At 39.6% G+C, this 27,274-nt stretch overlaps 1 protein-coding gene across 10 annotated transcripts in view; it reads right to left on the bottom strand.

Moving 5' to 3' along the window:
- Positions 1-23,607, bottom strand: part of LOC128734986 (uncharacterized) — a 109,103-nt gene extending 85,496 nt beyond the window's left edge. Inside the window, exons 1-2 of one of the 10 annotated variants that reach the window (XM_053829429.1) lie at positions 23,542-23,607; positions 22,582-23,087 (exon numbers count right to left, since the gene is read on the bottom strand). In XM_053829429.1, coding sequence (XP_053685404.1) covers positions 22,582-22,651 — 70 coding nt within the window. In that variant the 5' untranslated portion in view covers positions 22,652-23,087; positions 23,542-23,607. Of the gene's footprint in view, positions 1-22,581; positions 23,099-23,350 lie in introns of all 10 variants that reach the window. The other 9 variants (XM_053829423.1, XM_053829422.1, XM_053829424.1 and 6 more) reach the window with 9 other exon arrangements.
- Positions 23,608-27,274: the final 3,667 nt, after the last annotated feature.

Genomic DNA, 27,274 nt, shown 5'->3' with positions numbered 1-27,274 from the left:
ATTTTTTCGGTGGTTTTGACGTTCTTTGAATATAAACTAGCCGATTACTTACAGTCTTGAGAAAATAGTTATAACATATTAAAATTGTATGTTGGCAAAGTATTTTTATTGTCGAAAGAAAAGGCAAAAAGATTGAATTTAGAAACCTGCTGAAAATACCCTCCCGTACCCTACATACTGAACAATAGATTCTTTTGGTTCCATATCGTACAGTACAGAAGCTACGAACCCGTACAAGCTTCTAACAAACATCAATTGCTTTATTTCATTTTGACAGAAAAATTTTTGTAAACAGAAGTTTACTTTAATACCATTTGCCTATCTACTATATAAATCTACTAGTTGACCCGGCTGCCACAAGTTAGATAGTGGAGAAACGACCAGCGAAATAGCGAAATCCCGATTAGCAGACAATCTTGACAGACGCATCGGTGAAGCACCGAGCGTGACGGAGCAAACCAAGCTTGGACAGAAAAACTACGAGGGCGGCCGTGAGAGGATAGATGTTATGTTGGTCGCTATCCCTGGATCGGTTCGCGTCTTGATAGATGAAGTGGAAGTGTGGTGGCAAACTCGACGGAGCAGTGCTGAGCCCAACAAGAAACGCCTGGAGTGTGGCCGTGAGGAGATGGAAGTCATGACGGTCGCCATCTCTGGATCGGTACACATCTCGACAGGTGCAAGGAAAGTGGACGGTGAAAGAGATGGCAGAACGCTGCGAGGGTGCCTGTGAAGGAGTGGACGTTATGACGGTCGCCACCTCCGGATCGGTTCACGTCTCGACAGGTGTAGCACAGATTATGTTGCAACTGCAACGACAGTGGAGAAATGACCAGCGAACAACCAATCCCGATTAGCGTTGTCTCGACAGACGCATCGATAGAGCGACGAGCGCGACGGAGCAAACCAAGCTTGACAGAAACACTACGAGGGCGGCCGTGAGAGGATGGTTGTTATGTTGGTCGCTATCCCTGGATCGGTTCGCGTCTCGACAGGTGAAGTGGAAGTGCAGTGGCGAACTCGACGGAGCAGTGCTGAGCCTAACAAGAAATCCTGCGAGGTTGGCCGTGAGGAGATGGAAGTCATGACGGTCGCTACCTCTGGATCGGTTCACGTCTCGACAGGGGCAAGGGAAGTGGATGGTGAAAGAGCATCAAGGATGGCAGAACGCTGCGAGGGTGCCTGTGAAGGAGTGGACGTTATGACGGTCGCCACCTCCGGATCGGTTCACGTCTCGACAGGTGTAGCACAGATTATGTTGCAACTGCAACGACAGTGGAAAATGACCAGCGAACAACCAATCCCGATTAGCGTTGTCTCGACAGACGCATCGGTGGAGCGACGAGCGTGACGGAGCAACCCAAGCTTGGACAGAAACACTACGAGGGCGGCCGTGAGAGGATGGTTGTTATGTTGGTCGCTATCCCTGGATCGGTTCGCGTCTCGACAGGTGATGTGGAAGTGCAGTGACGAACTCGACGGAGCAGTGCTGAGCCTAACAAGAAACCCTGCGAGGGTGGCCGTGAGGAGATGGAAGTCATGACGGTCGCCATCTCTGGATCGGTACACGTCTCGACAGGTGCAAGGAAAGTGGTCGGTGAAGGAGTGAAGGGGAAGTGCAGTGGCGAACTCGCCGGAGCAGTGCTGAGCCCAAAAAGAAACTCTGCGAGGGTGGCCGTGAGGAGATGGAAGTCATGACGGTCGCCATCTCTGGATCGGTACACGTCTCGACAGGTGCAAGGGAAGTAGTCGGTGAAGGAGTGAAGGGGAAGAGCAGTGGCGAACTCGACGGAGCAGTGCTTAGCCTAACAAGAAACCCTGCGAGGGTGGCCGTGAGGAGATGGAAGTCATGACGGTCGCCATCTCTGGATCGGTACACGTCTCGACAGGTGCAAGGGAAGTGGTCGGTAAAGGAGAATGTAGTAGCAACAAGAATGGCAGAACCCTGCGAGGGTGAATGTGAAGGAGTGGACGTTATGATGCTCATCTCCGGATCGGGGTGTACAGACACAGCCTCCCCCCGAAGTAATACTTAACGGTAGTTCTGGGGGGGGGGGGGGGGGGGTTAAGGTCAGACGCCCGTGAGGTTTTTAGTGGGTTAGAGTCCCACACTGTGCCACGTCATGTAGCAATATATCATTAGTGTGACTGGCACTGAGTGTTTCCTCACGTAAAAAAAACAAACAGACAGACAAAAATAAAACAAACCGCGTAAAAAGTGACTTCACTGTAATCAATTACTGATGCCGAAATTTTCAATTATTCGACTACCGCTTACCGTGACTAAATATTACAAAAAAATGTGTTTCAAGTGCAGTGAACTTTTCTTCAAGAAATGATTCATAAAATGCAATTATCCAGATAAATAGTAAAAATATATTGAGTGTGTTGAGCTCCATACGAAGATTATAGGAAAATCCCGTCCAGTAAGGTGTTTGGGTAGGGTAAGGCAAATGCTACAAATGCGCTTATAGTAAAGGTCGGGCAATTTGTGAAGTCATGATTAGGCCACCATAATTTTAAGCGCAGAAGCGCAATTCGCTAGAGAACGTCAGTCATTTGACATGTGATAAAATAAAGCAAAATTATTACGATAAAAACTTAGATTATTGTTGTTTTTTCATTTTAGTAGCACTTCAGAAAAGGCAATTGTAGTAGGGGAAAGTCCTGATGGCCGGACAGGCCTTACAAAATGTAACAAAATGGAAATGGAAAGAATGTAACAATAGTACTTTAATGGTGCTATTATCCAATTTTTTCCAAATAATTTTATCATTCCTTGTTTTTGAGAAATCGCTAGTGTCTAGGCATAGAGGCCTGTCCGGCCATGCAGGTCTTCCCCCTGATATTGATTTTGCAAGATCACCAACATTTTTCAAAGATATAATTAAAAATAAGGTTTTTGTACCTATATGAGTCGTTCAGTGTTCACGAAATTTATTCGTTTAATGCCTCTATAAAAGAATATCGTCAATACGGATTTCTTAAATTTTCAGCGGTGGCCCAACCTCTACACTCAAAATAATCCACACGTCCTTTCCACGAGAAAAATCACGTAAATTTCTCTACAGGCAGTTACGTGACTTTCAGCTTACTGTTATAAGAAAAATTAATAGCATCTCTCTGATTTTCACGTTAACGCATTAGTATGCGTGCGAACTACCATAAAATCACGTTAATAGTACAGGAAAAGCTGGCTGGAAAATATTCACATAACTTTTCCTATGATTTCAACGTTTAATTTATTTTGAGTGTAAAACATGGTCTGACTATGACAACATTTTTTATCTTCACGTAAATGCCTATAAAATTTATTATTATTCAGGTAATCAGTTCAGAATTTTCCAGAAATATACCTAATTCTTAGACAATGATGCAATGATGTATTTATATTTCCAAAATTCCTTTTGAAACGGAAGTAATGAGCGAATGGCAAACTATGGCCCAATCACGACGACATTCCCCTACTAATACGATAAATCGAACGATTTATATATTTATATCGGAAATGCTTTAAAATAAATGTCATTGTCAAGATTTGGGAGGATGAGCTACTATCGGAGGAGTGGACGGAAGGGATCGTGTGTCCGATCTACAAAAAGGGCGACAAGTTGGATTGTTGTAATTACCGCGCAATCACACTGTTGTACGCCGCCTACAAGGTACTCTCCCAACTTTTATATCGTCGATTATCCCCATTTGCAAAGGAGTTCGTGGGGCAATATCAAGCGGGACTCATGGGTGCCACCACGGACCAGATTTTTGCGCTTCGGCAAGTGTTGCAGAAATGTCGCGAATACAACGTGCCTACGCATTATTTATTCATCGACTTCAAATCGGCGTACGACACGATCGATCAAGATCAGCTATGGCAGATTATGCACTACTACGGATTTCCGGATAAAATAACGCGATTGGTCAAGGCGACGATGGATCGAGTAATGTGTGTTGTTCGAGTATCAGGGGCAGTCTCGAGTCCCTTTGGATCTCGAAGAGGGTTACGGCAAGGTGATGGGCTTTCATGTTCGCTTTGGAGGGTGTGATAAGAAGAGCGGGTATAGACACGAGTGGCACGATATTCACGAAGTCCGTCCAGCTTCTTGGTTTCGCTGACGACGTTGACATCATTACACGTACCTTTGAGAGGATGACGGAAACGTACATCGGACTGAAAGCTGAAGCCAAACGGATTGGACTTGTCATTAATGTATCGAAAACAAAATACATGAAAGGAAGAGGTTCTAAAGAAGTGAATGCTGACCTCCCTCCCCGGATTCATTTAGACGGTGATGAAATCGAGGTGGTAGAGCAAGATGGATCGATCAAGTGGAAGCCGACCTGCGGACCCTACATAAACTACGTGGCTGGCGAATTGCGGCCATGGACCGAGTGGAATGGAGACGACTTCTTCGTACAGCAGAGGAAACCACGGCCTGGAGCTGATTAAGTAAGTAAGTAAGCTTTAAAATAAAACCGAAAAGGTTTAAACCAAGAGGACTCAAAAAAGCAGTCCATTAACATGGCTTATGAGAGAGCAAACAAGTTGATCCTAGTATGTGATCAACTTGTTTGCTCCCTAAAACACATAAACGATGTTAATTGAGTCTGGGAAGACAAAGTTGATATAATTAAGCTAATCTGTTACTGGAAGTGTAACAATAAAGCGCATTGGTTGTTATAGCGTAAAACTATATTTATGATAGTTTCACTAGTAGCTGTGTCCTATTGGCCATGGTATAAAAAACAGGTCATAGTCGTATTTTCGAGCTATTAAAGAATGGTTAATCATAAATTACGTCTCGCAACAATTGGAAACAGCTACATATTCAACTACATTGCGTTATACTACTGCATTGCTGCGTAAAAGCTCAAGAATTGTGTTTTATATTGATTATAAAGTCGTCCGTTTTGCTTTAATAGTAATCTGCTTTTCCTACGGCATTTGAATGAACCATTAGTAGAAACATTGTCTTAGTTTATTTTTATCGTTGTTGTACATTAATAAACACCATTTTCTGTTATTTTATGCTTTTTGATGAAATTTGGATATAGGTCCCACTTGCCTCGGAAAATGAGGCTTATCACCCTGATTTTGAAAATTCTGCTTAGATTCATTTTATGTAAAACTATAGTCCTTTTTTGTAAATAACCATTCGAAGTGATACCACTGAAGAGTTTTTGTGCTGCAAGAATTTTAAAATACTCATAAGTGTAGATTATACATTCGAATAAACTCGAACTATGCAATTTTTTGGTCTCACTTGCCCCGGAGTACCTTATTTGGTTTGTTAATAAGGTGTAGAAATTTGTTTAATATCGGGAAAGTCTCGAGAAAGTTTATGATTGCTTATTTGCTTATACCCGCAGTTAAATGCAGTAAGAAACTGCTGTATATGCTGTGTTGTTGTTTCAACAACAGACTCATTTTTAGATTATGGCAAAGATCCGCAGCAATTTTCTGTATCTCCTCTAAGGTTATTCCAGTTATTATTTTTCCCTTATCTTAACAGGTTTTCACTTGCACTGCTTGCAGCACGGCTTTCTGGGAATCAAATATGGTTTTTTGGGAAATCACACGGCTTCAGCTGCTGAATGAACGGGCTCTGCAGAGCCGCTTGGATCTGATAGAAGCACCTGTACAGCACGGTATGTCGTTTCATGAATGACAAGTGTGAGTAGCTTAATTTGCGCCTAGGCAAAAAAAAACAATTGTATGAAATTGCATTTGAATGAAAGTGATTGCATTGTAAATGATAATTTATATGACGCTGTAAGTCATCAACATAACACAATACTTGTTGCTTATAAGAGAAGGAAATTATTGTGGATCATGCTTTTTAACATGTCTGGGAAGAAAAGAAAGTAAGTTTTAATGAAAGTTTTTACCTAATTTTTTTGATATTTCGACTAAAGTTTAGCACGTGAACTGAGAGCTGGCGTCCCATTTCTCATCCCACCTATTTTTTCGCGAAAACTTTTTATTTTTGGTAATTTACTACTGATAAACGCATTAACGTTAGGCATTGTTATAATTAATTAATCAACAGCGAGCACACTTTTGTTTCCCAAGTGCTGGACGACAACCTACGATTTCATTAATTTCCATTTTTAAATAACAGGAACAGGGATGTAAAATCAGTGATATTGATCAAATGTATGAGTTATCGCCACTATAGTTACTATATATATATATATATATATATATATATATATATATATATATATATATATATATATATATATATATATATATATATATATATATAGTTCGGCGGATAGAAAACCAGGCGAATTGACATCCCTGATTTTTTAAATTAAATTTGAAATTATGGAGAAATGTGCAGGTTTTTACAGAAAATAATCACTAGCGGGTATTGAAAATGACTAGTTCTATGAAAATAAAGTGTGTTTATTAACATTACTCCCACGATTCGAATTTTGAAAAACGTTTGGCTCCGCTTTTGACGTTTGATTGGCTCCCGATTTTTGTATCCCCCGAACTATATATGTAGTAACTATAATCGCCACACGCACCGATCATGATCTGTACAATTCATGACGAACAGTGAATCCACAGACTAAGTGAATCTTCAGCTATACTCACAAGATTTTGTTCTCTTATCGATTCTCAGCAGTCGATCACAGTGTTACATTTTACCAAGCTGCGAGAAAAAAGGTTACACATGCATGTTGTTTGTATTGAGATTCACACATTGCACACAAACGAGCGTTTGTATATCTGTAATATTTCTCATTCCAATCAAGCAACAGATCGCGACAAATTATTTGTCGCGTACAAGTAGTGATGTCAATGAATCTGAATCTGAACGCGCGCTTATGTGTTCTTGATCACTAGGAGCTATTTTTGACTACGGTTTTGATGTTTACTATACTGCGTAGAACTTTGTGAAAACGAAAACGAAACTGTAACGTTTGAATGAAAGATCTGTCCGATGAGGTCGATTATCTCGGACTCACGCTAGACAGGCAGCTGATGTTCAGGTCTTATATTAACAAAATTATCAATAAATGTAGCATACTCATCCGGTCCTTGTACCCGATGATATGCAGAACATCCAAATTGAGCCTGACGAATCGGCTGGCCACCGAATTATCTACCCGGCGATAGGGCACGCGGTCCCGGTGTGGTCCGGCTGTGCTAGGACATACAGGCTGCTTGATTCGTCTACTCGACTAGACTACTCGATTTTGCTGCTCGACTGAACAGCTTGTTTATAGGAGACTAGACCACTGCGACCAGCATTTAGATCTATTGTGGTAACCTGAACACTGAACTGAACAGCTTGACTGGACAGCTTGACTGAACAGCTTAATTCGACTATTAGACTAGACTGCTTGACTTAACTGCTTGATTCGACTGCTCGATTCGATTGCTTGTCGCGATATCAACGTGCCGCTCATTTAAATCGGTTCGCTGCAGAAAATGAATGGTTTAGAGCCACTTGCACAAAAGAGCCATTTTGCCCACCATAGAATCAACATAGTGCAGATAATGTTTTTATTCTGGTTTTTATTCAGTTAAAGTAAAACCGACTGCGAGCATAAAAACTGTTTGTTTCAGTGTCAGGCTCTTCATTAGTTTTAGGACAAAATATGAAAATCATTGAATTTTTATGACTGAAAAAGATATAAGTGATGAAAAAATCTGTTTTTGACATGTCCCTAGACAACCCGGAATATCTCCGATGTTCACTGGCTACTGCAAGTCTTGAAATATTTTGGAAAACCTAGAAAAAATTTCCCCGTTGAATGCAATCGGTTTCATCTAAAAAAAATTAATTTGTATAAGTTATGGCCGTTTGAATTTCGTCAAAATTTTGCCTGTCCCGATCAATTTGTCTAAACCCTGGTCCCTGCTGGCACAGCAGAAAGCTTCCAGTCGGTTAGTTTACTTTTGCACATTTGCCCTTTTGTTGAATTAAGTAAAACATATAAACTGAATAGTCAATAAAAATCTGATAAACTGAATTGACAAGCAATCAGTAACATAAACGATCAATTGGGTGATACGTTCATTTTGAATGTAACGCAAGGTGAACCTTTGCTTTCATAATTGGCGCTACAAAAGTGGACGTATTACTACAAAAATAATGAACCACTAATTATGGACGGGCCTGAAAAGGCGAATGCTAGTCGCCATTCCCAACACTGATAACAGTTACGGGTAACAAGCCCTGTTATTATGATAGGGGGTAGATCCTTAGTAGCTGATACTTCATATCTTACAACTTGCACATTTGTAATTTTCATGAAATAAAAAAGGCAACACAAGCGAACGACATTTTGCCGCCGGTCTTGTCAAATTACACAATTTTATCATGTATCATGTATGTAATACCGTCCTGTTTTTTTTCTTTCAATTCTGCGATATATGAAATTAAACACCGGCAATCGTATTTAATGTACCAAACAACACAACTACCTTATTGCAAATTTAACATTAAGTCCAACTGTTTATTCCCACGCAAGAACACCCAATTATTCATTGCGTGTTGCTCTACAAGCTGCGTTTTAAGTATATAATCGTGGTTGGCCGAGATTGTCACAAACACGCCAAGCTCTGCTTCTGCCGCTCGCTCGGGTGGTTAATGTGCGGTGTAGGTAGGTCGAGGTAAAGAAATAAATCTTTTATTCAACCAAGGATTCCTGCATCAGCGAAACGAAAAAGCTTGAAACGCCACCCGCCGCCTGCCACCGGCTGTAGCTGTAGTCATATATTTGGAGACGATTTGCAAACCGGTTCCCGCTGCCGCAACGGCGGCTACCGACGCGATAGTAGGTAGGTACTGTGCGCTGAAAGTTGGCAGAATATTATGGCGGTGTGGGTCGCTGAGCCAAGTGCCATGCAGGCGACAATTTGCTTCCAGCTGTGGATGCGCATTTCGTCGAGGAAAGGGAAGTTCTCGTGCACAATAACGTCATATTTATATTTAGACACTTGCCGAGGGAGCCGAAGCCGGGTTCATCGCCTCTGCGCTTATTCAAGTCGTCGCTGTGGAAACCCTGCGGTTTGACGGATGCATAGAGTTCGTGTCTTGTGGACGCATGGATTCAAGTCTTATGATCTAGTTGGAGTCGTTTAAAATAAGACTAAAATGCTCGAATGATTCAAAAAAACTATAACCTGGAACATTCGATAAGCACTGTAGCAATTGTGGCAATTGCAAGTAACATTCCTCCTTTCATTTCCTTGCATCACAGCGTGAGAAATAAGGTAGTAAAATGTAATAAACCGAAAAATGTTTCGTACTAAACTGCGCAAATAAAGACGGCATTTTACGGACATTCTAGCTTTAGCACTATCGAAGAGAAGTTGCATTGTTTATTGACGATGAAAGAATTTACGTTCAACAATCTGAGCAGTTTCCCATACACATACATAAATGAATCTAAGAACAACAGGTAGGCAGAACAAACCGCTGAAGCTCTTTCCATGGACCTAACATCTTTAGGGTTTCCCGAAAGAGATCAGAATGCATTGCGGTACACGATTGTTGAGAAAACTTCCAGCTTCTTTGAGTGTATTTCTTTTTGTAGCCGTCAGTTGCTTGAGCATCTGGTTAAATCATTACATCATTTTGTTTGATGTTCCATCCGTACGGCCAATTTGAAGCGGTTTTCTATTTCTTGGAAATTCACCAACAATCAGACAGACATGCAGGAGGCCTCCCGTGTTGATCTTTGTGATAAAAGGAAGGAAGTAAATCAGATTCATGTCATACCATTTTTATGAGGTAATTGCATTTTTTCTTTCGACTATACATGCGTCTCTATGCGGAGCATTCCCGTGCGAAGCTGAATGGCCCTCATAAAACTACCAGTTTGCGCGACGATGGCATTCTCAGAAGTTTCTGAACAAAAAATGCTAATCATGGTCACATGTTTGTACAGTTCTCAGCGATAAAACACTAATTACTGACTGTCAACTAATGTGGTGTACCCATAGTTATGCTATACCGGATTTTCTTCTATCTTATCACACTCGACTGCATTTTATGACGATGTCATTCTGCGTGCGTTATGACTGATGCTGTTCGCGCTCATTTTTGCAGTTAACAGGTATGCTATGTGAACTTTACCAACAATTTCTTTTCCTTCGTTTTATAGCGTTGGCTGAAATAGTCTAGCAGTACTTCATTAAGAAATGATTACGCCTTTTACTGATACAAGATACGGATAGTTTTACGATGCCCACGGTAGTATCGAACCAAAGCAAAGTAAAACCCTGGTGCTGCATTCCGCATTTGGAACTTGACCTTCTGTATTTAATTTGGTATTTTAATTTAATTCGAGACTTCGCGTTCAGTTGTTAGAGTACATCACATGCTGTGGAACTAGTGTTGCAAACCTTTTGTGACTCAATGTAATAATGTTCATAAACGGAACACCTCAATCAAGTCAGAATGTTGCAAATTTAATACACAATTTGACCATGTACATATAAAAGTTTAAAAATAAAAAGGAATAAAAAAAAATGTAATCTCAAATCAGAATTTACTGTTCACAACGTTAACAATTCGCATGAGGTCGGCACGAATATTCTTTTACGCAAATAAATTATAGGTATATGGCCTATAGGTATCTGTAAACCATGATATATTAGTATATTTCAGCAGAGGCTTAGTGGTTTTGATGAAATACATTACTTTTCCACTGCTCATAAAAAAGATAATATTTGCATATCATTAACGATGCTATTATTCCAACGCAGAGTCTAAACAAAATATGTAAGTATTGCATATGCATTACCAATGAGACTGGCTTGGGCTTAGAAGCAATACCCGAGAGCGACGCAGTTAATACTGGTTGCATCATATTGGAGTCGTTGCCACATTACTCATCCTTCCGCTTTCAACTTCAAGACGGCTTACGTGAAAAACCTACATCGTATTTCTTACATAGTAACGAATATCAACGCCTACTTGCTGAGCCCAATAACCGAAAGCAATCGAAGCGCGGATATAAGTTTAGCACAATAACCGATAAAAGCTGTTTGTTTGTAGCCGATCACTACTGGGGGGAGGTCGGTATAATGCGCCAGTAAGTGCGCATCAAGGAATGAATACAACAAAGAAAGGCATATTCAATGTACACAGTATTGATAGCCTTAAGCGTGTGCCATAAAGCACTCCATACATGAAACGATAATATTGGCTAGACGAAAATAATATTCTGGAGGCAATGGATTGAATTTATAACAATTTCCTTCGTGGTTTGGGATTGATAGAATTTGAACTAGCACAAGAGAGTCAAGGAAAAGGAAATGAAGTGTTGTGAAATTATATGTGTATACATTCTGCTATATGGATATATTAAATTTTAAGAGAATTATAAAATTTACTGCTCAATTATTCAGATTAGATTCGTAACATTCGTTTACAGACAACAAAGAAAGGAATGACTAGAATCAATTTGTGGTGACATCACGATACACACTCAGCGGAGGAAATACTTGCACTTTGTGTTCAAAACAGTTATTAGAATACGATGTGCAACAGTGAGCAACCGCAACAAGGTGAATGTGTTAGCTTAGTGATGACGGAAAATAATCGTACAACAAAGCATCAAATCCCGATACATATATTTGGAGGAAGTTGCAGAAATTGTTGGCGTATTCTCATCCAGAACTGGATGCTTAAGTATAATTTTCAGAACATAATTGAAACATAATTAAAACAGAGACTGAGGAAGCTCGCAAGTCGTAGCGAAATAATTGAAATTATTAAAAATCTCAAGCTTAATTAGTAAAAAAAACAAAGGAAATAAATTAAGATAAGCTTCTATTTGGCCAAATTTGAATTGCCGGAGCTTTCGTTTAACCACAGAGAACAGACTACCAGGTAATCGACAAAAAGTGTGTAAGAGGTTTTCATGTAATCTACGAGTAATCCTTCAATAGAGCACCCCTCGAGCAGTAAGTGGCAAACTAAATCTTGATGTCGCTGCCATCGCTGCTATGTAACTCCAGCACAAAGAAATTTTGATAAAGGTACGTGGATATTTTTTGATGCGTTTGGCAAACTATTTCTGGAGGGCGCCACCAACAGATTTTACACACAAAAAATCGATTACTTCCTTCGAGCCTGTTCTCTGTGGTTTAACTCTTGCCATCAAATCCTGTGCAGCTATTGACTACTATTGGGTAGCTTTTGTATAGTTACTGGCGGTATTCCGCTTCTTGTTGAGTATTTTTATAGTATAATCAATATATATAGAATGCCAGTGTCGCTGCAGTGCGCGTGGTAAACATCACACATGTTCAGATAATGTATTTACATTATATATGCAAATGTGTGTGTGCCTGAGATTCATCAAAAGGGGAATCTCATTGTCAAACTTTGACAACCAGTTTAGAATTTCAAATATGGCTGCCAAGTAATGTGATTGGAAACTTCGCTTGCTTCAAAGTTCTGAAAAAAAATCGGTGCAAAAGGGCGCAGTTGAGGGATTCTATTCATCCGGACGAAAAGAAAAAGAAAGTTTAAAACCATTTCACTGGAATAAAAACACAGCCGAGAATGCACTGATGACAGCACCAACCAGCGCACACATAAAGAACAGATAAATAACAATGAGCAACTTTGACAATGAAGATCCCGATTCACAGACTTGATACAGATTGTTAGCATCATGTTTACCACAATGAGTCCTATAGAAAAACAGCGACACTGGCATTCTATATATATATATATATATATATATATTGATTCTACTATTTTTATCCCTGCGGCCATTCGATTAATCTATTCTGATATATCACTCATTTTGTTATTGCGTTGTTATCAAGGTAATGCATTACTATTAGAAAGGATCGCCACTCTTTGTCTACTGTACTAGTAGTTGTCCTCCAAATGTCAGAGAGTTCTAACAGCCCTCTGTCGAAGAACTATTTTCCTTCATTAAAAATTTCCATCTGCATAACGGGTGTTCCGAATCTTCTTTTTATATACCACAGAAGTGGCATATATACACTCAAAATAATCCGCACATAACTAATGGAAAATTTCCATATGAAAATCCTTATGATTATTATGTGCCACATATAAACACAATCCGCCCAGAAGTACACATGAAAATTATATGCATATGAATAGTATGTGCAAATTTTAAAAACACAAAAATGGTAACTGGCACATAAAGTTCATTTACTGGGCATATGGAAAAAATCTATGTGTGAAACACATAGAAACTATACGAAAAGTTTTCTCAGTGCACGGGAGGGTATTTTTAGCCCATTAAGCGATGGCATCTATTTTTTCGGCCTATGGCCTCGTTCTAGTGGAAGAACAGGTGGTTTTGACGTTCTTTGAATGAAAAATAGTAGAAAACTTGCAGTTTTGAGAAAATAGTTATAACATATTAAAATTGTATGTCGGCAAAGTACTTGTACTGGCGAAAGAAGAGGCAAATAGGCTGAATTTAGAAACCTGCTGAAAATACCCTCCCGTACCCTAATTTTGAAGCTTTCCCATAAATTTCAGTGGCTTGTATAATGTTCTGTTATAAGACCAGTATTGATGCTTAGATCTTTCTTTGGAAGCTCCAGAATTTTGCGAGCCATAGTAACATTCGGGGCGAAAAATCGTTTCTATATGCGTGATCTATGAATTCAAGCAGTTTTCAGATAGGGTATGTTGCTGCTTCATCGTAATTCCCTATTCCCATCCTATCCAACACAAATTATTAAACATATCAGCATTTTTATGACACACAATGCAAAACTAGTTATTTCCTAATATTTTAGTTTATTGTTTATCATATGCGATCAATCAAAGTGAACTGAGATTTATTTAAATGCTTTTTATCATTAAAGAAGTCCTACCAGCCAAATTTTCTACATTTTTTTGTGCGACGAAAAAGAAAATGTCGATTAATCGTTTTAATTTCCGTCAGTCATTAATAAATATAACTCACGCAAGGCATTATCGTAATTCTACAGCCAGGAAAATTTGCCTGACCTGCAGAAATTTTGCAGAATAACATTTGTCATGCCGTCCTACACAAATACATGCGCGCTAGCTTCGTAAACATTGTTGTGATTTTTAGTTCGAACGATGAAAAATTTTGAAGGACGAATTTTAAAACGGTACGACGAATTTAAGAAATGAAGTCAGTTGCGTAATTTCAATAATATGATTTAATAATCGCTTTTCAGTGATTTCAAAGTTCACGGATCGGAGGGTAAGTGCGTTTTAGTCAAATCAGCACAAGAACTTTTGGAGTATTTATTAAATCCATTCAACAAATGATGAAAATTAGAATGGCTTTACTTACTACGACGGGAATTAGAAATAAACTCTACTAATTCAACACCCAAAACGATAGCTTTAGAACTGAATTGCAGCGAAACTATAAGAGGTAGATATTTCACGTCAAAGGACGAATTGTAGAACGGTACCAAACCAAGCAATCTACTTTATCACGCTTTTTAGGAGAAATTTAATGAAAACGCCTTGAGAAACACTTATTTCAAAGCTTTTTGCTTCTGAAAAGTAATTAAATTTCATGAATCTTGTATACTTCCTGTTTTGGACAATTTTCAGTACAAAATTTTCTTAGCCTTCAACCGAAAGTAACTGAATTGAGCTAGCAGGTACATTTTGTACTAGAATTAATTTATGGCAAACAGAACCGAAATCTAAAAATATTTAATAACTCTGTGATGATTGAGATTCTATTATATGCGTAGAAGGATTTTTTGTCAAATGTGGTTTTCTGTCACCCCCTGAAATATTTGCACCGAACTACCTAACAACCTATATTTGTATGTCTATCACGGAACTGAAGCAGGAGTTCGAGCACCGCGACGATTAAGAGCTGCTAACAGGGTCTTTTTCGATTTTGTCTTTCTTTTGCAGGGTATTGAATTCGTTGTTTTGATTTGACGAAAACAAACGTTTTAACCTCTCTGAGGGGTTTTAGCATCGAAAAATTCACTTAAATGCCGGTATCATTTTTATCTTTCAATATTTTTTTCACCAGATTTAGAATTTTTTCCGAAGATATTTTCTATTTTCATAGATCTTACAGAGATCCCGGAATTATTCCGCTACATGGCATTATCTAAAATTTGGTCAAATTATTTAAATCTGTTTGAAATTTGTAGCTTTTTACGAACAAATCATCGACTGTGCAATTGTTATGATAGTTGCTTTACTGCAGTTACAAGCCAAGGTACGCGCCATCTGGATCCGGGAGGTTACTATGAATCCGGAATTGATTTCGATAAAGGAAAATTTCAACATAAATAATGCATGACATATAGCATATCGAAAACATCAGCACTTGACAAAATAGAAATTGGCGACCATCTCATGTCTCTCAGAGGTCATATGGCCGGTTTCAGGCCCCGGGCAAGTCTCTTTGCTGATCCAACCACGCAACGGATTTCGAAGGAACTTCTCCATAACCTGGATTCGACCTATGGCCTCTGAGATACATTTTTGCTGTTTTTTTTTTCAATTCACCCGGTAAACTTAACTTAATCGTCAATTGTGTATGACATTTGATCATTTTATAATGTTAATGCATTTATATTACCGGGGTGCAGATTAAAAACGTTTAGATTAAAGAAGGTCATACAACCGGGGGTTTATGGTATCCCATTAAGATAGGCTTGTGATTATGCGGGACGGTCCCAGATTTGGATGGCTTGTCCCGGATTACTAAGCGTCCCGGAAAGTGTCGCGCATTGCTTAATTTTTTAATCGAATCAGTTTCTAAGGATAAAAGATAGGAAATTATGTTACATTGCATGAAAAACCTACTGCTGAGACCGCTAGTCAGCCAGTGCACACCCTCCCCAGTCACGACCTCGGCCAGCCGGCACCTCGAATTCCTTATCTGACCAATGTCGCTGGTGACTGTTCTCTTCACCTTCAGCTTTCGCTTCATTATCCCCCAATATTTCAATACTGGACGAACCCGGGGACAATCTGGTGCACACAGCTCTTTTGAGATGAATTGAAGTCCATTGTCCATTGTAGCATGTATCCTGAAACTGCGCCAGGCTATCATGGTACCCCAAGTAACCAAAAGTTCCGATAAAAGGGGATTTTTTGGCTTAATCAGCCAACGAAATGATCATGAATAGAACTCTATTCAACTTCATTTTTAAGTAATCAACCGTACTTTCAAGTACGCATTTGATGATTAAACTTCGAAGGGAATACAAAGTAACTTCTAACAGAACTAGAAAGTTCGCAAAAAGTTTACTTAAGTCGCTATATAGAACACTGTTCAGCCTAAAAAGAAACTCCAATAATTTTAAAAATAAAAAATATTGGGGTAATATTTTCCCACTTCTTCCTGTTTTGCAGATTCATGACATTTCTCACTAACTAAGGCATTAAATTTCTGTTAATAATCGATTGTTTTTTTATAAATATTAGTTTATTGCAACTTACCACACACCACCAACCAAAACCTCGGGGATTTGAACTCGAGTAGTTCTTTTCGATGACTTAGACGCATAACATTGCTCCGTTGCTGGAATATGCGATTTGCATCGTTTTTACTCGATGTGCTAATTTGTCATTTATCACAGCCCCGAAACGAACTTACACTTAAGAACAACTCATCGGCAAAATTCATCTCACTAGCGGCGTCAGAGATGGCGCACTGCATCAGGATAGGCTTGCAACGAGGAACACTCGGGTTCAAATCCAGCAGCGGTCGGTGTTAGTAAGGTTTTTTTTTATGTGGTCTATCTTAATCCCATGAACCGACTTTACAAAAGTTAGGAAGAGGCGGAGGTAGAAAATAGAAAAGTATAAAAATAGAACTAAAAGCGCTGTTTTATAAACTTTTGCCAAGGTTTCATTAGAAGCTGCTTAGCGCTCTATGCAGCGAACTCCGTGGGCAACTTTGAAGTTCGGTTAGTTACAGGTAAAGCTGCTTAAGCTATAGATCCATAGACTCAAAGCTTGTTAACCTTCCTTAGACACCATTATCCGAACTCTAAGTTACGTTCAAGTTGCATGTTGAACTTTCAAGCTGCATGTTGGACTTTCAAGTTGCTATAGATATTAACGGTACTTTAATGAGAATGAAGTTCGGTTTACAAATGTAGTGTCTGGTTGTTCAGCAAGAAAGTTCTGTGGAACTAAATTTGAACCAAATATGAACCTTCAAGTTTGTTCCTTAAGTGAAATTCGAACTTTTGGTTGCTTGGGACATGGGCAAAATCCGCCTGGTGAGGCACCTGCCCCTGTGTATCTCTGATTTCTTATCCATTACATAACACTGGTTTTCACAAGGATGCCAATGAAACAGATCCCTGGCCAAGTCATGACCTTTTATCACGAACCCACCCCCCAATACCAATCTCGAATCTGCTACAAAGCCTACCGCGAGCCAGAGCATGAAGAATTTAACCGCTGGGTTTGGCTGAAATCGGCCTTCTCTGAAGTTTATTCATCATGGAGTCAGACGCATGCATCGTGTTTCGTCACAACCCAGTCGCACAGCCCACGAGTCAGGATTCTAGACTTTGTTTATTTTTTGAGGCTTTTACTGGGCTCCTCACTTGCTCGGTAACACTTGTAGCCATTCCGAAACGGATTCGTCGTACAGTCCAGCGATCAGTATTCAGTTTTTTCGCCAAAGCACAATCCGTGATGCTGAGATTAGCCTTGACTTTCCGAATGACCCTCAACTGCAGTTGACGATCAAGAGTTTAACTCCAACGTCTAGCCTGCGCCTTGCGGACAGCCCTGAGAGTTTCCTTGCACCCCTTAATTTCTCACACTATAGCTCTTTTTGGATCCCGCCTTCCGTCAGTTCCGCCAGCTCCCGATCCGACACTGATGGACTCTGCAGGTGATCGCACACAATTACTTTCATTTCTTCTCCTGCATGATGAATATCTCGAAACCACGTTACCTTTAAACTGTGAAAAAATATACTGAGCAGAACTGTTTACAAATAGCACAACGCAACCAAGAGCTAGCATCCACGGCCACTGGCAGTGCCACTATCGCCAGAAAAAAAGTGCCCAATTTCTAAATGGTCTATACTACCGAACCGATTTAGCAAAAAAGCCATTCAATACGCCCGCATTCATCCAAAAAAAAATCTGGTCACTTTACATTAAGAATTTGTCGCACGATATTGGCCAGATTGCTTGCGTTGTTCTAACGTCGGACGAAAAACTCTTGCTGGGATATGCTTTCGTATACTGGCTGCTATAATCGGAACAATACTATGTCATAATCGGAACAATGTACTCCCGTATGCGTTCGTATGTTTTCGTGGAAAAAAGTATCTCTCTATCATCAGGTTCACTATTGTCTAAAGAAAATGATACGTATGTGGTTTAATTCTAACTTCCACTTCTGTTTTCTGTCTGTGGTTTCTGCACAAGCACTCCACGGTATTTGTTCCGTAATGGCAAGATGCTAAATCCGACCAAAGTAGCACGGAACAGTCGTGTTATTTTCAGAAAGGCATTTTGTAGACACTAGTTGAAGACCAACAATTCAAAAGAACCCAATTCCAAAATGTAAACAAACCGAGTGAGAGTTGCAGGAATGATAATCCGATAATCCTTGCTGGATTAGCATAGGAACGTGAACTTTCACTCGTTTTTGTAGCAGCCATGACAAAAACAGTGCAAACAACTACGCTCGATGCTTTGTTTGTACTGCCACTTTCATTCCGGAATGAAGAAGTTGGATATCGTGAGCAGGGATGCCACATATAATTCTATGTTTTTTGTTGAAAAAATCTGACAATCTGTACGGCGAGGAAAAATATCTGTGCAAAAATCTGTCCAACGCAAAACCATGAGAGCGAAAGAAATAGAGAGTCATTTTACTGACTATTTCCGTCTCTTTCACTCTCATGTAAAAGCTCGAAAATCTGTTTAATCTGTGTAATTTGGCGAAAATCTGTATTCTATGCATACAGATTCTGTACAGGCGATTTCTTTCAAATATCTATTAAACACAGAATAATCTGTGCATGTGGAACCCTGATCGTGAGGCAGTTCGTGTTCTCCAGACATAGTTGATTCGGAAGTTGTCCAAAATACGCTTCTGGAGAAAGGCGAGAGCGTCGAATGGAAGCCTGATTCCGGCCGCTTGACGGTTTACGTCCCCACAAAGAGGTAAGCAATGACGTCAAATATATCTTTCACACCAACCATTTTTATTTACTTCGGGACTTGTGGTGAATGTGGAGACACAATATGAAGTACCTGCCGGAAGTTGCCGCCTTCATCAAGAAATATGACGCGAAAGAATATTGTGTTTTGGCCGGACCAGGTCTTAGTCCATTATAGCAAGAGGCCACTGGACGACATGAACGGGCTGTATCGAAAATCGCCAACTCTCCCTTCGTCCCCCAACTACCAGGGATAGAAAATTTTTGGGCGATCTTCAAACGGGTCTGTCAACTGTTGTAAGGCTGCCTGGTAAGGCGTCGAAACACTTTTATAGAAGGTTTAATAAAAGTAGAATATAAGGAAAAGTTGTTCCATTGAATTATCGTTAACAGTTTTTTTTTCATCGCCGTTCATTAGTCCATTGGATATGTTAACCGCTGATGACCGCCCAGTTAGTTTCGAGATACGACGCTAATCTAACAAACCAGAGTCAGTAGTCGTATTTTCGAATCTCGGCTGCGCGGGGCTGCTTAGAGTCAGTAGAATGGTTGCGCTAAGCCCGTAATTGTCCTGTACTCTAATACACGGCTGTAAAATCTGTCCATAAACAAGGGTAACGTCTTAAAAGACGGTTATGCCCAAGGTTTTGCTTTGTTTAACTGACGAACTGACATGAGACAAGAAATTCCTTTTAAAAAATATCGTCTTCCACATTTTGCTTGCATACCTCTGTTCTCAATGTTGCGAAGGAACTTATATTTTTAGGGTTTTATACTATTTATTCAGGATTCTTAGTGTGATTGTGTACAATCATTGTAAACATTATACCTTAAGGACGTGTCACTGAAATCGTCCATAATCAATAGATCGGCAGACAACTGGGATTATTTAGCCGGAGTTGTCATGTTAGTGATACAAAATCAAACAATGACAAGAAACCTGATAGAGATCTCAAAAGTTTATTTTATTGCCTATTGTACTACTGTTACGTTTGAAAGAAGTATAAATTTTCTTCTGATTTTTTTTTTCAAATGAGGGATTATTTGTACACTTTAAGTAATCAAAAGTAGGTAGAAAATCATACAACTGAAAATTCGGACAAATAAGATCGCTTAAAGACAGGTTTGACTGTATTTATTTGCAACCAGATAATTTTTATCTTAGTGAACAATAGATTAAAGAAAAAATTACATAAATATTCTTTTGCTACTCGATGGACAAGCTCCTTGCAACGGTGCTAAAGAGTAACAAAACACACTCAGACCGGACGGAACAGGATTGAATAAGTACAAAATGATGAGCTTGGTTTCAATCACTGTTGGTACAGACAAACGTGCTCTTGCTGAAGAGTTATTTGTTTTTTTCTTGCATTGAAAAACTTATTTCAATGTTCTTTTGAGATTTTTCTCTAGATTTCTCAACTTCGAAATTAGAGACGATACATCTATTTCGAACTGGCTACTGTGAATGCGATTCGTGCCTTGACGATTGCAACTTAGGAAGAAAAAAGCCGATAGGACAGGACTCGTTCGAACGGGATAAATCCATTCATCATTTATTTTACACGGCTCAATACATTGAAGTTTTATAAAACGACAGTGTTGCTGAAATTGCTATACTTCATGTTACGCGAGTTTGGTTAGTATAGGGTGGAACAGGATTACATAGCATTAAAACGATGAGCTTGATTTTTTATCATAGCAGTGCAGTACGGTTAATGAAGAGTTGTTGGGTTTTTTTTCTAATGGTTAAAGGTTTATTTAAAATTCTTTTGATGGATATTTTTCTAAAAAGTAATTTGAAGTTTGATTTGAGGATATTTGCTCAATGATTTCTGAACTTTCGAACACAAATGACATATGCATAGACAGGCTACTGTCAATCGATTTTCGTTCGTTCTGTTCACAGTAGCTGGCTTTGGTTTTGTTTTATATGCAAATACACACCATTCAACAGTATTGAGCGCTATAATAAGTTAGTTTGTTTATTATCTGTGGCAAAAATTAAGTCCGTGCATGAGTTGATGATGAGTTTGATGAGTTGATGAGTTTGATAAAAAATTGCATTAGCAAATGATGCCATATGACATCGGCAATCGAGTGAAACATCTTGGAGTGTCAGCTTTTGTTTGCAGCGACACTTTGAAGTGATTTAAAGAACGAAAGGTTAAAATTTTTATAATGAACGCAATGCCTGGAAATTAAATAAAAAGAAAACTTATCCAATTTAATTCTACTATGTATACATTCATATATTATTTATAAATTGGATAAGTTTTCTTTTTATTTAATTTTCAGGTTTCGTATTCTACTAAGACACTCCAAAAACTTCAGTCAAATGCAATGCGAGAACGCAATAAGTTATGCAATTCTAATATACAAGTGATTAAATCTGAAATATTCAAGAGAATTAGCGGCTATGATAGTTTATTTACAGATGAAAAACTCCTAAATAATCGTATATGTATCACAAGTCTTGAGGATATATAAGTCGTCTGTTGAACTGACTGTTTAATTGTTGTGTGGGAAACAATTTTTTCGACGTTGTATGCTGAATTTATTTTTAGCCTCTAGTTCCGGCAAGAGTCACGGTGTGTCTCATGAATCAAGATTGATAAACGTATGATAAACATTGGAATTCGCTGATCCCTGTCATTAAAATTTGATTGAAATAGAGCTGAGTTTTTATTTTTGTTAACTGTGCAGATTATGTATTTATATGATCTTTGTGTATTTATAAGCAATATATTTCACTGTAGTACAGGACGGACTCGATTATACGGGTGAAAAATTTTTTTTTTATAATGTTAAACACATTTTGAACGTAAACACATTTCGAAAAACCTATTTAAAAAAATTTTTTTTTCGCCCGGATAATCGAGTCCGCCTGTAATTTGTAATGAAGAAATAACTACGCCATTTCGAAATATTCGAATATATGCGCCTAGAAAAACACCAAAAAAAGATTCCACAGCCTCTCACATAGCTCTTCATAGCAATAAAGAGTTCAAATAGGATAATCTTACTCTAAATGACGGTAGTCCTGTCGAGTATAACGTCGCGTCGGACGCTTGCGCTCGCAGGTCGAAACGAGTTTGACGTTGAAACAAAAAGTTGCAGCCAGCAACAACTGTACATTCAATCTTCTCATTCACGGACCAAACCACTATCCTTAAATGGATGCTGTTTGCTGCAAAGCAGTCGATTGGCGATTCTGTGGCGGCGAATATATTGAACAAACGTTTCTCCAAACAATTGCGGCCTCATTCAGTCCATACATTTGAACCAACAACAGTTATACGTATTTAAACAGCGTCTGTGTTCATGGTCGTGTACTCACAACTGCCTTGTGTGTGAGTCAGTTCCTGAATAAGATCCCAAATGTGAATACGACAAATCGTAGTCTGGCGTGGGAGATCCGGTCTGCGGACGCTAATGACCTTCAGCTCAACTTACCTTTTGCATTGCAGACGAAGGCGCTACAAAGTCCGACCAGAATGGTCAGACCAATGCTGACGAGCTTCATGCTGAATACGGTGGTTCTCCTTGAGCACCTTTTATGAGCGAGTTAACGAGCACTCACCAACCACTTCTTGATTATAGATACTCGTCAATTAGTATCTGACTATGGGGCAAGATAAACAACAAAAACTGTAAACATTCACTCAATTTATGCAATTTTCAACTTAAGGTTACGTAACCGACAGTATAAGCATTTCGAGGATTAACTGAACGCTAGATATCTGCGCACTGAAACTCTTATTATTATCTCGTTTTGGTACCGTCCAAGCAATAGCCACCGATTTCTCGCGCTGTTATTATTGCTATCTATTTTACTCGTCACTATCGTGTATGAATTACAATGATACTGAAAAACGGATACACTTAGCCGAACTATATCGGCAACAAACGAGCCACCTTTCACTTTGTTCGGATAGAGTACGATGAGCACAACTGAAATGCTAAAAACAGGCTAAACATCAAAATATATTGATTACCAACGCATTTATGGTGAGATTTACTACACGCGAATTGATTCAGCTATCAAGCGAAGAAATAGAACAGAAACAAAAATCACAATGAACTAGATGATTGCGTGAAATGTAGAAAAAATGCAGTGCGAAAAGCAGAAAAAATAGTTTTTGAATTAAACTTTCTAATTATGTGCAACTGCGGGAAACAGTGAACAGCAAAAAAACACAGCGATAATAGTAAGAGAACCCACAAACAGATATTGTACGCCCGGAATGATTACGGTGCGACTCAATCAGTTTGTGAGTGAACGTGACGGGTGTTACGGACGGGAAGCACTGGAGTGGCGAGACAGCGCGCGGCACTTCGCGGTTCTCAGCGCTTTTCGCGAGGATAGACGAAACGTATGCCGCTGCACGGCTGTTAGAAGCTAACAACGCTTACACGCGAAAAGACACGCGAAAGAAATCGATCCGGTACACCTTTCTGCGGCAGTGACTCAACACAGACTGCTGATCGGATAGCTCGTGATCAGGCCCAAGACCACACCGGCTTATGAACGACGTGTAAGTTAAGCTGAAGGAGAGCGCAACGCTGAGTGTTGCTTGAAGTTGTTTTATTCTCTGCTGGTTTGAGTTGGCGAGTTGGCTGAATGAAGTCTTGAAGACAGTATCGTATTATCGCGCCCCAAAGGTGGCTATTGAGTTGTAGTCGCGAGCTGCAGCGCAACCGGAGCGAAGGTGAATGGCGAAAAATATAGGGGAGAGCGGATTCGATTAATCTAATGATATTTGTTATACTATTACAAATGTGTAAAAATTAAATCGTTACTAGACGGAATCTCATATTAGGCAATGAGTTTAAGTTGAGGAACCGTCTCTGTGCTATATTCTGGAGAAAATCATTCTGGTCTGACTTCCTTTCGGAATTCTGATCAAACTTGTTTGCTATTACCCTGCCGCCCGCAGAGGCTGTCCTTGCGACGCGGCTCGCGGAATAATTAAAAAAACGATGAAACAATTATATGCAAAGATATTTAATGATTCAAAAACGCCCAATTGAATCTTGATATGATAAAACTGAACTGCTTGCTAAATTAACTTTCTAATTGGGTAAGGGAGTTTCCGAACCACATACGCAATTTTTTTCGTACTGACAATATGAAAACTGTATTCAGAACAGATTTCTTGACATTTTGATATTAATATCACAACAATTCAATACAATAACTTTCAATACAATAATTTAGGAAAATTGCGAAAAAAATAACTGGTCAATTTTTCCTTTTTTCCTCTTGAAGTAAAAGGGCAACTATAACAAAATGATTTTATTTGTTTTGATTTTGTGATTATGTCTGAATTGAAAAAATAACTGGGTAGAGCGTTGGTCTTGAAAAACGAAAAACAGAAATTAGACAATTTCTTACCTGACATTCCTCCCGATAATGATTTTTGCATGAAAATCAAAGCTTGAGCCTATTTTTTTAGTATATTGAGTACCACTTTTATGTATAATGAATATACTTTCATGATTGCATCGTTTCTACGATGTTGCCCGCTAGCCTCAAAGAACGGCAGCACTTAAACGAGCAGGTGTGGAATAAGAGTTGTGTGGTAGCATCCGGTGCTGAAAAAGCGAATTTGCTGAATTACCGGTTGTTTAAACGTCATTTCCATTATTTTTTAGCTTCTAATCAACATCTATACGTTGTTCTGTAATTGTTATGCTGTGTAAGAGTCAAATAAACGTTGTGCAAACGTATTAGCAGCACAGCTAAGAGCAGGTGTGGAAAACCGGTCGCTTAAGGCTACCATGAAAATATCAACGTATTATACTTACTACTAATGCATTACTAAGTGCATGTGTGGAATAAGAGCCATTTAAAAGCAACCAACTCACGTCGAATTAATGTTGTACAAACGTATCAAAAGCATTATTGTGGAATAAGAGTGGAATAAAAGCCGAATAAACATTGTACAAACTTATCACCAGCATTTGTAAATCTACATAGGCTAAAACTGGGCACCTGTCATATTTCAGATTAGCTCAGATGCGTTCGACGACGACGGCTTCCGACCGACATGATGCATGTTCGAATCCGAGTGAGTGAAAATAGAATAATGGTGGGTTGGGTGCATTTTGAGTCAACCTATGATCAGCGCCGTAGCGTGCAGTTGGCCAGATTGGCCCCCGCCAAGGGTGCAGGCTCTTAGGGGTGCCAAAAAGGCCCTGCATTGCAGTGAAACTTTTGTAATAACATATCCATTAAAGGCTATACTAATTTTGTGATTTTTCATGCCATGTTTTCAGTTGATTTGCATGCAGTAGCCATGGTGAAAACCGTTAAACAGTTACGCTCGATGCTTTGTTCGTACTGCCAGCTCCATCCCGTAGCGAAGAAGCACCACAGAAGCGAGGTGAAGCACTTCGTAACGCCGAGTAGAGCAATCTCGCATTCGCAACATCCTCTCCCGCGAGAAAAGCGAAAGTGCTGTATGGAAAGCTAGTGGAGTAGAAGCTAAAGATAAAGACCGAGGGCAAGGTGGTCTCGTCGTTCCGCTCATTGGACCGGAAGGTCGGAAAAACCGGCTAAACGGCGAAGAAGTACTTGGTCAAAATGGACATTTTTATGCGGAAGCGTTAAGCGAGACTGGCTGTGTCTGAGTAACAGGCAATTGCCCAGAGAACTGCTGAAGGTGCTGTTGAAAAACTTCTTTCCTGCGAAGCACGGTGTCGTGGCCATAACGGGCGACGAAAACCACTAGACGCTGGACGCAACGATTGGCAAAGGACCGAGTACTTTACATCCCCCACCAAAAAGGTAAGTGATGACGTCGAGTTTATCTCACGAAACTTTTCAAAAGGACCTAACTAACAATGAGAGATTGTCTTCTCTTTCGCTTATCACGGCGATGCAAAGGCAGTTTAATATATCAGCTTGGATGGTAAATGGTTGAATAATGCGCTCCAAACCTCGCAGTCTATACATGCAGCTATAAAATAGATTCCGCGGAGGTTCACAGCCTCTTATTCAGCAACTCCGATCCCTACCTCCTCGTGGTACCATCCGGGATACGTTGCTTAGTGGAAATCGGACAACCGGTGGAAACTAGGGTCGTATGCGGACAGGAAGGTATCAGGTATCAGCATCTTTGGCTCGAGCAGCACGTTCCTCACAATCATGTGGAAGATTTGTGCCTTGCCCATCTTGCCCGTGTCATCATTTACCTGATGAGGACGGGAAGGAAAACAGGAGGAATAGGAAGGGGTGGATGAGGAATTTGGACAAACACAAACATATATATACCGAGAGATTTTTGTACCCCCGAAGGGATACTGCAATCCTTGGTAGTTAACTTATCAAAAGTACACCCCCTGGGGGGTATACTCATGATAAATAAGAGCTTATAGCTCAATACCGCTTTCGGTAAGGAACATCAAAATGTCTCGTAATTTTAGTTTCCTAAAATCCGATTCATTTAAGACGTAGGATCCAAAGATCCTATGACGCAATTGTGCTACTGCAGGACAGTTGCAAATTACGTGATATGGTGTACCGTAGTCGGATTCACATAAATTACAATGAAACGATTCAGCTCGCTGAATCGTAGCCATATGATAATTTAGCCTGCAGTGACCAGTCAGTGATCTGACAAGAATACTGCAATTTACCTTTGAGTGTTGCAAAAGAAATTTCGCAACCTTCTCACAAGGCTTAACAATGAAACTTTTCGTTTGACGACAAGTTTCAAGATTTTCCCAATAACGTACATGTTCAGATGAAAACCAAGATCGAATCTTTTGTTTTATCCAACATGCCGCAATTGGTAAAGCAGGTTCCGGTCCGAAAACCGACTTTTCTGCTCCAGATCTTGCTAGTTCATCAGCCCATTCATTTCCGGTTATACCAGAATGGCCAGGAACCCAAACCAGATGAACGGCATTTAGAATGCTTAGTTCTTCTAATTGGGTGTGGCAGGCGATGACTGTTTTAGATTTAGAATTAGCCGCACAAAGGGCTTTTATAGCGGCTTGACTGTCAGAACAGAAGTAGATAATCTTGCCTATCAGTTCTTTCTGAAGTGCAAACTGAGCTCCGCACATAATTGCAAAGATTTCAGCTTGAAAAACGGTGCAGTAACTACCCAACGAATAGGATTCCTCCAATTCTAGCTCA

The sequence above is a fragment of the Sabethes cyaneus genome, chromosome 2 (assembly GCF_943734655.1).
Source record: "Sabethes cyaneus chromosome 2, idSabCyanKW18_F2, whole genome shotgun sequence".
NCBI classification, from domain to species: Eukaryota; Metazoa; Arthropoda; class Insecta; order Diptera; family Culicidae; genus Sabethes; species Sabethes cyaneus.
Note: the sequence above shows the minus strand (reverse complement) of the source record. Positions and strands in the feature narration are given on the sequence as shown.